Below are 14,607 nucleotides of genomic sequence, written 5' to 3' on the forward strand. Positions count from 1 at the left end.
GGAATGAAATCAGATATAAAATAAATTTGTAATGCTTTCACTTTGCTACTCATTGGTAATTAAGTTAGTTTACTATTTGCCATTCAATGTGATTGGCACTAGTGAATCAGCATGAACAAGACAGGTGGGTTTTATGTAGCAATGGAGCTGATGTTAAACAGTTTGATATTTAGCTGATAATCCCATATAATGTCTACATACTCATTCTTAACAGGGACTGGTTCTGATGACTAAAAGAAAGATCCTCTCTTAAATATTCACAAAAAATCATACTGATCTAAATTTGATTCCATCTGAGGCCTATTCCAGAACAATGAAAATTGCTACTTAAGTAGTGTGCTAAAAATGTCATACAATGTCTCTCATATTCACAAACACCTTGCTGTAAAAACATGTAAGAGGAGGTTCATTAAGGGGAAAGGTGAAGGATTTCAGATAAAAGTAAAAGAGCAAATCATATTTCACCTACCAGTGCCCCACTGCTGAGTAGAATCATGAAGACAATGAAGGTTTCAAACCAGTTATGCTCCACTATCTTATAGCAAGTTTTTCTCAAGTTCCACCAGAGTTTCCCTTTGCCTTCTTCTATGCTTATCTGACAACACTTAAACTTCCGCACACAGTCTAAAATATGTCAAAGTAAATGAAGAAAAAAATTACTCTTTGATTATGTATATTTGTGTTGGTGTAAAATTCATCTACATTATTACCTGATATATTGTAAATAACTAGTTTTTAATATGGCTTTCACTTGTAGAAATAGAAATCATCTATACTTTTTTTACTCATTCATTCAACAACTATTTTTTAGTGTTTAATGGACTATTATAATGATTTATATTGCATTATAAAAACATATTATAGAACAACAGAAAGAAGTAAAATCATCAAAAGTTGATATTTCCATCCTATCCTTATCCTATGAGTATGATTCCACTCATATACAGACTTTATATATATTTGATTTCTAATTAGTTAACTTAATGTTATAATATAAACATTTCCCTTTTTGTTACAAGTAAATAGAATTTTGAAAGGTTTCACACGCTTTTCTAAATAAGATTACCAGACATAAACAAAATTTATATAAAGATTCCACTATTATTGAATATTTTTTTGTATTTTATTTAATTTATTTTTTTATACAGTAGGTTCTTATTAGTTATCCATTTTGTACATATTAGTGTACATAAGTCAATCCCAGTCTCCCAATTCATCACACCACCTATTATTGAATATTTATGTTTCTTTAACTCTAGCTATTATCAGCAATAATGTAATAGACACCTTTGCAGTCTACTATATCAAAGGCTTGTCAACAAATATTTATTGAATAACTGTTTATTCAAGGAATTATATTGGACAAATTATAAAACTAGAATGTGTGAAACACAGCCTTGTTCTAAAAAGAATGTGCATTTTGAGTAGGGGAGATTTGTCCACAGATATTACAGTTATAGAAAGCAAAATAGGTATTGTGAGAGTTCACCAGCAGATTAATTTCTAATACTGCGCTCACTTTGGCAGCACATATAAAACACTGGAATGATACAGAGAAGATTAGTATGACCCCTGCACAAGGATGATGGCAAATTCATGAAGTGTTCCATATTTTTTACAAGGGAATCCCCATAAGGTTAACAGCTGATCTTTCAGCAGAAACTCTGCAAGCCATAAGGGAGTGGCAGGACATACTGAAAGTGATGAAAAGGAGAAACCTACAACCAAGATTACTCTACCCAGCAAGGATATCATTCAGATTCGACGGGGAAATTAAAACCATTAGAGACAAGCAAAAGCTAAGAGAATTCAGCACCACCAAGCCAGCTTTACAACAAATGCTAAAGAAACTTCTCTAGGCAGGAAACACAAGAGAAGGATAACAATAACAAACCCAAAACAATTAAGAAAATGGTAATAGGAACATACATATTGATAACTACCTTAAATGTAAAAGGATTAAATGCTCCAACCAAAAGACAAAGACTGGCTGAATGGATACAAAAACAAAACCTGTATATCTGCTGCCTACAAGAGACCCACTTCAGACCTAGGGACACATACAGACTGAAAGTGAGGGGATGGAAAAAGATATTCAATGCAAATGGAAACCAAAAGAAAGCTGGAGTAGCAATTCTCATATAAGACAAAATAGACTTTAAAATAAAGACAACTACAAGAGACAAAAAAGGACACTACATAATGATCAATGGATCAATCCAATAAGAAGATACAACAATTGTAAATATTTATGCACCCAACACAGGACAACCTCAATACACAAGGCAAATGCTAACAGCCATAAAAGGGGAGATTGACAGTAACACAATAATAGTAAGGGACTTTAACACCCCTCTTTCACCAATGGACAGATCGTGAAAAATAAAAATAAATATAGAAACACAAGCTTTAAATGATACATTAAACAAGATGGACTTAATTGATATTTATAGGACATTCCATCAAAAATCAACAGAATACACTTTCTTCTCAAGTGCTCATGGAACATTCTCCAGGATAGATCATATCTTGGGTCACAAATCAAGCCTTGGTAAATTTAAGAAAATTGAAATCTTATCAAGTATCTTTTCTGACCACAACGCTATGAGACTACATATCAGTCACTGGAAAAAATCTGTAAAAAATACAAACACATGGAGGCTAAACAATATGCTACTAAATAACCAAGAGATCACTGAAGAAATCAAAGAGGAAATAAAAAAATACCTAGAAACAAATCACAATGAAAACACGACGGCCCAAAATCTATGGGATGCAGCAAAAGCAGTTCTAAGAGGAAGTTTATAGCAATATGATCCTACCTCAAGATACAAGAAAAATCTCAAATAAACAACCTAAACTTACACCTAAAGCAATTAGACAAATAAGAACAAAAAACCCCAAAGTGAGCAGAAGGAAAGAAATCGTAAAGATCAGATCAGAAATAAATGAAAAAGAAATGAAGGAAACGATAACAAAGATCAATAAAACTCAAGGATGGTTCCTTGAGAAGATAAACAAAATCGGCAAACCATTAGCCAGAATCATCAAGAAAAAAATGGAGAAGACTCAATAGAATTAGAAATGAAAAAGAAGAAGTAACAACTGACACTGCAGAAATACAAAGGATCATGAGAGATTACTACAAGCAACTATATGCCAATAAAATGGACAACCTGGAAGAAATGGACAAATTCTTAGAAGAGCACAACATTCTGAGACTGAAGCAGGAAGAAGCAGAAAATATGAACAGACAAATCACAAGCACTGAAATTGAAACCGTGATTAAAAATCTTCCAACAAACAAAAACCCAGGACCAGATGGCTTCACAGGCGAATTCTACCAAACATTAAGTGAAGAGCTAACACCTATCCTTCTCAAACTCTTCCAAAATATAGCAGAGGGAGGAACACTCCCAAACACATTCTACGAGGCCACCATCACCCTGATTCCAAAACCAGATAATGATGTCACAAAGAAAGAAAACTACAGGCCAATACCACTGGTGAATATAGATGCAAAAATCCTCAACAAAATACTAGCAAACAGACTCCAACAGCATATTAAAAGGATCATACAACATGATCAAGTGGGGTTTATCCCAGGAATGCAAGGATTCTTCAATATACACTAATCAATCAATGTGATAAACCATATTAACAAATTGAAGGAGAAAAGCCACATGATCATCTCAATAGATGCAGAAAAAGCTTTTGACAAAATTCAACACCCATTTATGATAAAAACCCTCCAGAAAGTAGGCATAGAGGGAACTTACCTCAACATAATAAAGGCCATATATGACAAACCCACAGCCAACATCATTCTCAATGGTGAAAAACTGAAACCATTTCCACTAAGATCAGGAACAAGACAAGGTTGCCCACTCTCACCACTGTTATTCAACATAGTTTTGGAAGTTTTCAAACAGCAATCAGAGATGAAAAAGAAATAAAAGGAATCCAAAGCAGAAAAGAAGAAGTAAAACTGTCACTGTTTGCAGAAGACATGATCCTATACATAGAGAATCCTAAACATGCTACCAGAAAAATACTAGAGTGAATCAAGGAATTTGGTAAAGTAGCAGGACACAAAATTAATGCACAGAAATCTCTTGCATTCCTATACACTAATGATGAAAAATCTGAAAGAGAAATTATGGAAACACTCCCATTTACCATTGCAACAAAAAGAATAAAATACCTAGGAATAAACCTACCTAAGGAGACAAAAGACCTGTATGTAGGAAACTATAAGACACCAATGAAAGAAATTAAAGATGATACAAATAGATGGTGAGATATACCATGTTCTTGGATTGGAAGAATCAACATTGTGAAAATGACTATACTACCCAGAGCAATTTACAGATTCAATGCAATCCCTATCACACTACCAATGGCATTTTTCACAGAACTAGAACAAAAAGTTTCACAATTTGTATGGAAACACAAAAGACCCCAAATAGCAAAAGCAATCTTATGAAAGAAAAACAGAGCTGGAGGAATCAGGCTCCCTGACTTCAAACTATACTACAAAGCTACAATAATCAAGACAGTATGGTACTAGCAAAAAAACAGAAATATAGATAAATGGAACAGGATAGAAAGCCCAGAAATTAACCCATGCACATATGGTCACCTTACCTTTGAAAAAGGAGGCAAGAATATACAATGGAGAAAAGACAGCCTCTTCAATAAGTGGTGCTGGGAAAACTGGACAGCTACATGTCAAAGAATGAAATTAGAACACTTCCTAACACCATGTGCAAAAATAAAATCAAAATGGATTAAAGACCTAAATGTAAGGCCAGACACTATCAAACTCTTAGAGGAAAACATAGGCAGAACACTCTATGACATAAATTACAGCAAGATCCTTTTTGACCTACCTCCTAGAGAAATGGAAATAAAAACAAAAATAAACAAATGGGACCTAACGAAACTTAAAAGCTTTTGCACAGCAAAGGAAACCATAAACAAGACAAATAGACAACCCTCAGAATGGGAGAAGATATTTGCAAACAAATCAACGGACAAAGGATTAATCTCCAAAATATATAAACTGCTCACACAGCTCAGTATCAAAAAAAACAAACAATCCAATCCAAAAATGGGCAGAAGACCTAAATAGACATTTCTCCACAGAAGATATACAGATTGCCAACCAACACATGAAAGGATGCTCAACATCATTAATCATTAGAGAAATGCAAATCAAAACTTCAATAAGGTATCACCTCACACTGGTCAGAATGACCATCATCAAAAAATCTACAAACAATAAATTCTGGAGAGGGTATGGAGAAAAGGGAACCCTCCTGCACTGTTGGTAGGAATGTAAATTGATACAGCCACTATGGAGAACAGTATGGAGGGTCCTTAAATAACTAAAAATAGAACTACCATACAACCCGGCAATCCCACTACTGGGCATATACCCAGAGAAAACCATAATTCAAAAAAAGTCATGTACCACAATGTTCATCGCATCTCTATTTACAATAGCCAGGATATGGAAGCAACCTAAGTGCCCATCGACAGATGAATGGGTAAAGAAGATGTGGCACATATATACAATGGAATATTACTCAGCCATAAAAAGAAACGAAATTGAGTTATTTGTAGTGAGGTGCATGGACCTAGAATCTGTCATACACAGTGAACTAACTCAGAAAGAGAAAAACAAATACTGTATTGTAACATATATATATATAGTCTAAAAAAATTAAAAGTTCTGAAGAAGTTAGGGCCAGGACAGGAATAAAGACGCATACGTAGAGAACAGACTTGAGGACATGGGGAGGGGGAAGGGTTAGCTGGGATGAAGTAAGAGAATGGCATGCACATATATACACTACCAAATGTAAAACAGACAGCTAATGGGGAGAAGATGCATAGCGCAAGGAGATCAGCTTGGTGCTTTGTGACCACCTAGAGGGGTGGGATAGGGAGGTTGGAAGGGAGACGCAAGAGGGAGGAGATATGGGGATATATGTATACGTATAGCTGATTCACTTTGTTTTAGAGCAGAAACTAACACACCATTGTAAAACAATTATACTCCAATAAAGATGTTAAAAAATAAATTTATAATACTGAGCTTTACAGAAAAAGTGGACTTGGGGCTAGACTTTGAAGGATGTGTAAGAATCAGGTCTAGAACATGGAGCTGTAAAGGAATGCAGAAAAAGTTATATTAATAAACCTTGGTGATGGAAAAGTCTAGAAGTTGTATGAAGCAGAGAATTGGGAGTCAAGACTAGAAAAGACACTCTAAAGCCAATCTCTAAAGGACCCGAATGATTCAGTTAGAGAACTTAGATTTTATGTGCTATCTAATGGGGAAAACATTGAAGGATTTATTTGGGAGTTATGGAGACTTCCCTGATAAGAATACTGATTTAGAATGATTTTTACCTGCACAAGGCAGTGGATGACTAGAAGAGAGAAGATGGAAAAGGAGTCCAGAGTCTATGAGATTCAATCAACTTAACATTAAAGAAAGTGAAAGCAAGGGTAATGCTAGTGATCGTGGTCAGGAATCAAAAGATACTGCTGAGTTGACAGGACCTGGCAGCACACAGTATATGGGGGAGCTGGGGTGTGAGAGAGGAGTCATGACATAGAGTTTTAACCATGACATAGAGCTCTCCTTCAATGAATAGAAAAATGGAAACCTCATTTTGAAGGAGTTTAATATTTTAATGCATAAATATTTAACAGATGCTACTTTATAATGTCAGCCAGATCATATCCTTTGTTTCATGAAAATTTAATGAAGTCCTCTTAAATGTTATTAGTTTCTCAAGAAAGAAAGAAATAGCATTGTATTTCTTGTTTCTTTGAGGCAAGGTCTTTTTCACATTTCTGACTCCCAAAGGATTAAGAATTACATGCCCTGAAAATATTTGTTGTAATGAATTAAATGGAACTGGATTTAAGGGGGTTTTTTTCCCCTAAAGAGGATATGGGATGAAAAAACACTGTTTAACATAAAAAGACCAACATTAGTGGGAAGGATAAATGCCAAATTTGGCATACTGATTCACTTCTGAGAGGAAAGCAAGGGAATGGGATACTGAAAGGGTACAAAAGGGGCCAAATCTGTATCTGTTTTATTCTTAAATAAGAAGTCTGAAGCAAATATGACAAAAATATTCAAATTGTTAAAGTTGGTTGGTGGGTGTCTATGTATTATTTTTGTTTTCTATAATGTTATGTTGGTGACATTTCATACTTAAATGCTTTTTTTAAATTTCACAAAAGACAAATGTTGATATTACCATAAATATTATTATGCATATATTGTGACCCTAAGAATAAGCTAATGGTCTGGGAAGGAGTAATAACTAATGCTACAGAAATTATTTTTGTGATATACCACTTAAATGTTTTGTAAAGTCATAATTTTTTTCATAATCAACGTCACTGAAATGTGTGCAGAATTTTGGAGGAATTAGTGAAGAAAAGTGGCTTCCCTCATAACATATGCTGAACAAATAGCTCTTCCTCTGAAATAATTTAAAAATTGACAATTAATATTTGTTTTCTCCCATGCATTTAAGTCCAAAAGCAATAGGTGTATGTAACATAATCATCTGCAAAAGCCTTGAACCTACTGACCTCAATTTTGATTTCTAACATTTGTATAATCACATATTTTTAAAGTTAGCTTAAGTCTAAATTAAAACAGCTTTAACGTTCTTAAATAAAATGAAAATGAATGAAACACTTTTAGAATTAGTTGTAATTAAATAGCATTACTACAGTTATTATTACTAAAATAAACTTTTGCTTAAGCAATTACTTTTGAATCTGGGTCTAAGACATAGTATGAATTGTTAAATAGCTGTTAACTAAAAAAATGAGTTAAGAATGAAGTGATTCCTAGGGCTTTAGAGAAAAAGTTCTGTACCTACAATAGTGATTTATATAAGAAATATAAGGAATTTCATACTCTGTAATATTGCACTAAGTTTTTAAGCCTCTTGTATGTAGCGCATTCCCACATTGAATCTGGATTGGCGACTCTGCTTTGGTGAACAGGACAGAAGCAAACCTGATGTAAGTGGAGGATTAAGTGCTTGGCATTTAGGCTTCCTCTCCTGCTCCTTTGCTTTCGCTATGGGAACAAGCCTGGGCCAGTGTGTGGATGGAGCTGAGTCAGGCAGCAGTCTCATCTAAGACTTCAGCCTTACGACTAATCCTAACCAAGATCAGCAAAACCACCTAGCCAGCCATGGGCTTGTGAGCAAAAATATACGTTTTTTTGTTATATGATAAGAAGTCTTGGGTGGTTTGATACACAACATTATTGTTCAAGAGATAACTGATGCATACCTCAAATAACATAATTTTAGTCTTCTTCACAAAATCCTCTTAGTATTACTCCAATGGCATGGAGCCCTGTAGTATATAACTCAGTATATTTTGGCATTTCATTATCTACAATCTAGTATCATTCAGAGCTAATAAAAAATATTTGACCTTGACAGATACAGGTAATTGTTATTCATGGACAGTTTGAAATATACATTAATCAATTCATACCCATTATGACCTGACAAAACAGTAAACAATAAATTACTTCTTTGATTTAAAATTTTTTTCTTTTTTTTTTTAAAGCTAAAGAGAGAGATGTGTGATTTGGCTTTCTCTCCTATCAAAGATTCTAGAAGGCCACCAAAAAACCCAGATAGTTAACAGCATTTCTTAAAGTTGAACAGGATTCACAAAAATAGAATATCTGATTACATAAATTAAATCTTACCTTTTCAAAAATCATCTTTGTTTTGATATAGAAAAAGCAACGAACAGACAAGTAAAGGAACAGTTGTTGGATAGATATGGACGATTAGAGCGAGCCCGGGAGGGAGACAACAGATGGCTAGATCAGAGAAGTCTAATGAGCATACACACATCGTTTCCTCACCTTCCGTAAAACAGGCTTCAGGTTCCAGAGATTCTTCAGGTTCAACCTCGGGTTGTTCTCCCTCAGCGGGAGCTCCTATGTCAACAGTGCTGCCTTCAGATGAACTAGTTGCATTTAGCTTCTGAAAATCAATTCCACAGAAAAGCTTTTAAAATATTTTCTTTAATCTACAATATAAAAATTTCAAAGGCGTGCCCTTAAGTCTTCTGTATTCATTTCCTTGATCTGTAATTTAAGAATATCTTAAACATAATGCCAGTCCGCTTTAGTAGAGGTGGGGGTCACAAGATTAGATACAGCGCCACAAAATTTTTTCCTTTAAAAATATGGTGCTAACAACTTAAATAATTTTTGATTAAGCTCCTGTATAGAGAGAGATTCTGAAATAAAATCATGCAGAGAGCTTACGTAAGCTGCCAGAGTAGTATTGTGGTCTGTGATCTTGCTTTTGTAAATTAGTTTGCAAATGGTCTAGTTTGTTTTATTCTAAAATTGTGACCCAACCAACAAAAGCTGTATGAGTGTATTTTCATGTCAAATGCAGAAAAGATTTGATCAGATGCACATAAACAGCAACAATCTAAATTTACCCACTTTTCATTGACATGAAAACATATACCACTTGTTGTTATTAAATATATTCTATAGTTTTCTAATTCTGAAAAGAGCAGCACATTGTTAGCTTTATAGCAAGAGCTGATATTTTGCATTCTCTTTGGCCAATGCACTCCTGTGTTTCATTGTGCATTTGGAAACTACTTGTTACTCTGGCACTCTTACCTCTCCGGTTAATAAAGGCAGAAATGAATCTTTGGTTGTTGTTTTGTTTTTGTTTAGGTTAAATCAAATACCACCAAAAGAAAAATATAATAGAAAGAAGTTGTTTTAAATCTTGAAATACAACAAACTTTAGCCAGGTCAGGTTGTTCATGGGATCAGTATAAATGAAGGGATCCAGTCTTTAACCTGGTCTTAAAATGCTGTAGGAATGACACAGGGCCAGGTATGAGTGCCACATGGAATCAGAGTAGTTTGGGCCACAGCATTCTCGGACCTGTTACAATGTTATTACCATTAGTGCATAACATTAGGAAATGGCTGAGCTGATAGGAGCTACTTTATAAAGGGGATGAGGTAAGCATATGATAAAATGCACATTGAAATATGTTGAACCCACTCTAAAATAGATGTTGTAGTCAGTACTGGAAACATTATATTTGGGCTAAGGATTCTATGGATTTCCAGAGGAAGCTAGCTCCTTTATTTCCTGAAAATAATTTTCTTTATATAAAATATTTCCTTGGCATAGTGGTGCTGATAAAGTAAAAATATTTATATAAGCTATAGATAAGACTGAAAATGCTTTTGCATGTGTAATTTAACAATACCAATGATAGAAGCATAAATATATATGTATCCTCAGTTAGAACTCGTTCAGGATTATTTTTAAATCTAACCAAACTACTTAAATCAAGGATTATATATTATAAGGTGCCTGAAGTTTGTTGATTTCTTTTTCTACTCACCAAGTATATCACAATACTAGACAGATACTCAATTATAATATCTTTACTGTTAAAATTTGAATATATTTTGTTTTAAATGAAATATTATATGACTTTTTCTAATTTCCTGTCCTTCATTTTTTGATTAGACTCTTTCTTTGATAAGTGTAGCTGTGTTTATAAACATGTAATTGACTAAGAAATGGCTAAATTAACCTATCAATCCCATCCATCTGATTCACATAAAGCTGTTACACATTAGGGACCTGAAAATACTGATCTTATCATTTACTGGATATTGAAACATGACATAGGTAATCAGAATAAGTGAAGCTTGGTCATATATCATCTAACTACAAACAGCCCACAATAACAAATGGAAAACATTCCTTTTAGGAAAAAAGGATAACACTGCAGTTACAGATTGGGGGATGAGCTGGGGGTAAATGAGAATCCATATTCAGGGCACTCCACATTGGCAAATGACTGCATCAGAGGCTGCATCAGTGCTGGCTATATTACACGTCAGGTACTCAACAATTTTTTTAAAATGAATGAATGAATGAATGAACTTCTTCATAACAGAATGAAGGCTAGTTCTTGACAGTGATTGGGAGAAGTCACCAGACAACACATTCCAGGGAATCTTGGTTCAAAAGTTTCCAGAGGATCTCCGTAACATCAACTACAATGCCTTTCATTTAGTGCAGTGCCTTAGTACTGACATAGAATTAATAGATACCGTTTTAATTGAAGCCAAACATTTATATATTTAAAGGTCAAATCATTACTTTTTCAAAAGTACAACATAAAAGTATTCTGCTTTTCTAGAAGATGTATCTCACCAATCTTTCGAAGCAAACATCATGCTTTTGCCATCTCTGCATCCCTAGGACCCATCACAATGTTTGTGTTTAATAGATGTTCATTGGGTAAATGAATGAATGACCAATGCATGCACTATTTTATTCTACCACTAACTACTTTTAACACCTCCAATCTAATACTTACTTTTACATTCAAGGGAATACATATAATATTCTCATGTAAGTACTGAGAAACACAAATCCTTCAAGATTCTAAATTGTGTAGGTAATGACCAACAACCCTTAGAATTTGAAGTGCTGTCTAAACATCAGGCTTCCAATTAACAAGACCTATGATGAAACTATGAAGTAAACTGTACTTTAACTCTGGAGTCAGGAAAACTAAGACTGACTCATTTTGACAATGTTTTTCCTGTTTCTATTCTACGTACATGGATCTACAATCCCAGCAAAGAATGGAACCTCTCTAAGGAAAGGCAGTATCAACCTTCTCCATCTTTTCCCTGATGTGGAACAGCACAGGATCTACCTGTCACATTTATTACTTGAATAACTTTATTTGGTTTACAAATAAAAAATCTAGGGTACACATTAATCCTCAACACCAATTAACCCAGGGTCTAGTTAGAGAAGGAAATGTGGCTTTAATCATCTTGTCAAAAGTCATACTGAGTCAGTAGCTGGACTCTAGGTTTTCTGTACCCCACTTTGCTAGGATTCCCTAGAGAATTTCTTTGATGATCCATAAGTCAAGCCAATCTTTATCAATTTAAAACATTTAGTAGATGTGATATATAATTAAACATCGTAGGTTCAAGATAGTGTTGGGATACTGTTGATTCCCATGTTTCATGACCATGCACTTAGTTTCTTATATTCATATCTTTATATGTATTAATGTAGAGTGAAGCTAAACATATGTTGGGATATTTTATAAACAAAAGTTTACTTTAAACAATAAGCTTGAGATATAGGCAAGAAATTCTGATTTATAAAATCCTTCTTGATAACATCAATTCAATGACTTTCTTAAAATCACATAAGAGGCAAATATAATATCATAAAATATGTTGACGAAAACAGTTAAAATGTATAAAGAGCCAATAAAAACCAAATGAATCAAATTAAGAATATAAAACTCTTCAGCTTCAGATAAGGTCATAATTATGATTAATTTTAACTACAGTGCAAATTCACCAATTAGAATTATCAAATACACATCATTTTATGGAATTATTAGTACTCATATACTTAAAAGAAGAATTTTCAAATAAAGATTATTTGTAAATTCTCCAATCTAGGCACCATTCATTGTAAAATGCCACATGAGTAAGAGACCAACATATTAACTACTTAGAAATAGAACCAGTTTTTTATTTTCAAGTTCTATTCTTCCTTTTGTTAAAATTTAGATGTTTAGGTTCCTTTTTTATTATTTGTGCTTATTTGCTGGAAGACAAGTGGACTGAATGATGTTGTTAGAACAGCCCTTCCTTACTCAACCTTTAAGAAAATATGGATGTTCCCTCAATGTCAGGATAGTCAAGAGATCAAACAGGAATAACAAACTGTTATTTGCTATGCCTGGCATTGACAATCATTTATTTTCAGATGAAAATATTAGCTGAACTTTTTTTTTTTTTTTTTTTTTTTGCGGTACGTGGGCCTCTCACTGTTGTGGCCTCTTCCGTTGCGGAGCACAGGCTCCGGACGCGCAGGCTCAGCGGCCATGGCTCACGGGCCCAGCCGCTCCACGGCATGTGGGATCCTCCCGGACCGGGGCACGAACCCGTGTCCCCTGCATCGGCAGGCGGACCCTCAACCACTGCGCCACCAGGGAAGCCCTGAACTTTTTTTTTTAGTGAAAACTTCATGTTGCAGGGCACTTACTATTGAAAATCTGCTGGATTCCTCTAAGTGCTGGGGAATTATAATCACAGGAGTTAAACAGGGCAGAATCATATTTTGCTTAATGATGTAATAAATAAATTTCAAGACACACAGTATTTCACTTCACGTTTTTAAACATTATACTTCTTTTACTTTCCAAACTATTGTTAAACATCTACATGCCAAACTCATAGTCCTTCTTTCAGAAAGTAAAAGTATTTTTGAAAATAATTAATCACAACAGAAAAAGGGAGGGAAAACATCACTTCTTGTTAAGTTTTTCAAAGGCACACTTTTTTTTCTCATTATGAAGTTAAGATATATTTTTGAGAAAATGTAATTAGTAAATATTGCATATATTTTGGGGAAAATGTATATTCTAAACTTAGTCAATAAAAGAAATTGGAATTTTTTTTTAAAAAGAGATAATTCAAATATAGATTAAATCAAATATTCCATCTCTAACTATTTTGGTCACCACAAATGGCAATCTTTTGTTCCACATGGATCCTAATCTGTACTTAAAGAACTCTAGGTCATTTTACATGAAAAATCTTAACATCGAAACAATGAAAGTGATGGTTATGCTTACTTTGGGATAGGCCTAAGGCCAAAGTGATACATTAATACTAGAAAGAAACTGCTCTTCTTAATAAGGAAGAAGGCAAAATCAAAACTATCATTATCATCATACTATATTATCAGATAATCTTTTTTGTCTCTATAATAGATATATTATAAAATTCTATAGTCCATAAATAGCAGGGTCTTAAATATTTCTTGGGATGGCAAAAGTAACCCTTATGTCGTGCTGACCTACCCCTCAGCATATTAACAGTGCCCCAAAGACACGTTTGGTCAATTTTGTTCTTACGTTAAGGATATTTAGAGCTTTTTTTATCCTTTAATCACTATCCCACTGGAAAACTTTCCCTTGAGACTACACATTCTCCAGTATAAAATTATAGATGGGTTTCTATTGAAACCACTCTACCACTGCTTACCCAAACAATCTCTACACATCCTTCTCTCCCTTCCTACCCATTGTGTTGGAATTCAGTATACTACTCTTTTAGGGAGCAGACAATGTTTTCTGGCCAGAGACATATTCAAGGAAGTTGGAAAGTGTAATAATGTAAGGGTGAGAATAAATGAAGTCATTTGCATCAGTTCTACTTAGTTTGTGTTCCACCACACTTACTCCGGCTAAATCTCTTAAATACTGGTAGACAATACTCCTGATTGTCACTTTCCCTCATACACCTCTCTACACAGGAACTTGGAAAATGATACTCAGAGAATAAGAAAACTAACTTACCTCTTTCTAAGAAACTAGGAAAAACAAGCCATTATCCTAAGGAGTCAAATCTCACATTTTTCTGAAGAATTAACATATAATAGGGAAAAATAATTCTCTCTAGTCCCTGTGTATATGTTTTTAGTATGTATC

At 34.1% G+C, this 14,607-nt stretch overlaps 1 protein-coding gene across 6 annotated transcripts in view; it reads right to left on the reverse strand.

Moving 5' to 3' along the window:
- SCN2A (sodium voltage-gated channel alpha subunit 2) overlaps positions 1-14,607 on the reverse strand; it is a 150,409-nt gene that overhangs the window by 22,301 nt on the left and 113,501 nt on the right. For all 6 annotated transcript variants that reach the window (XM_007450058.1, XM_007450059.1, XM_007450060.1 and 3 more), the window contains 2 exons: positions 8,936-9,056; positions 470-624 (listed from right to left, as the gene is read on the reverse strand). In XM_007450058.1, coding sequence (XP_007450120.1) covers positions 470-624; positions 8,936-9,056 — 276 coding nt within the window. The remainder of the gene's footprint in view (positions 1-469; positions 625-8,935; positions 9,057-14,607) is intronic.

This window comes from Lipotes vexillifer, unplaced genomic scaffold, assembly GCF_000442215.2.
Source record: "Lipotes vexillifer unplaced genomic scaffold, Lipotes_vexillifer_v1.1 scaffold330, whole genome shotgun sequence".
NCBI lineage: Eukaryota > Metazoa > Chordata > Mammalia > Artiodactyla > Lipotidae > Lipotes > Lipotes vexillifer.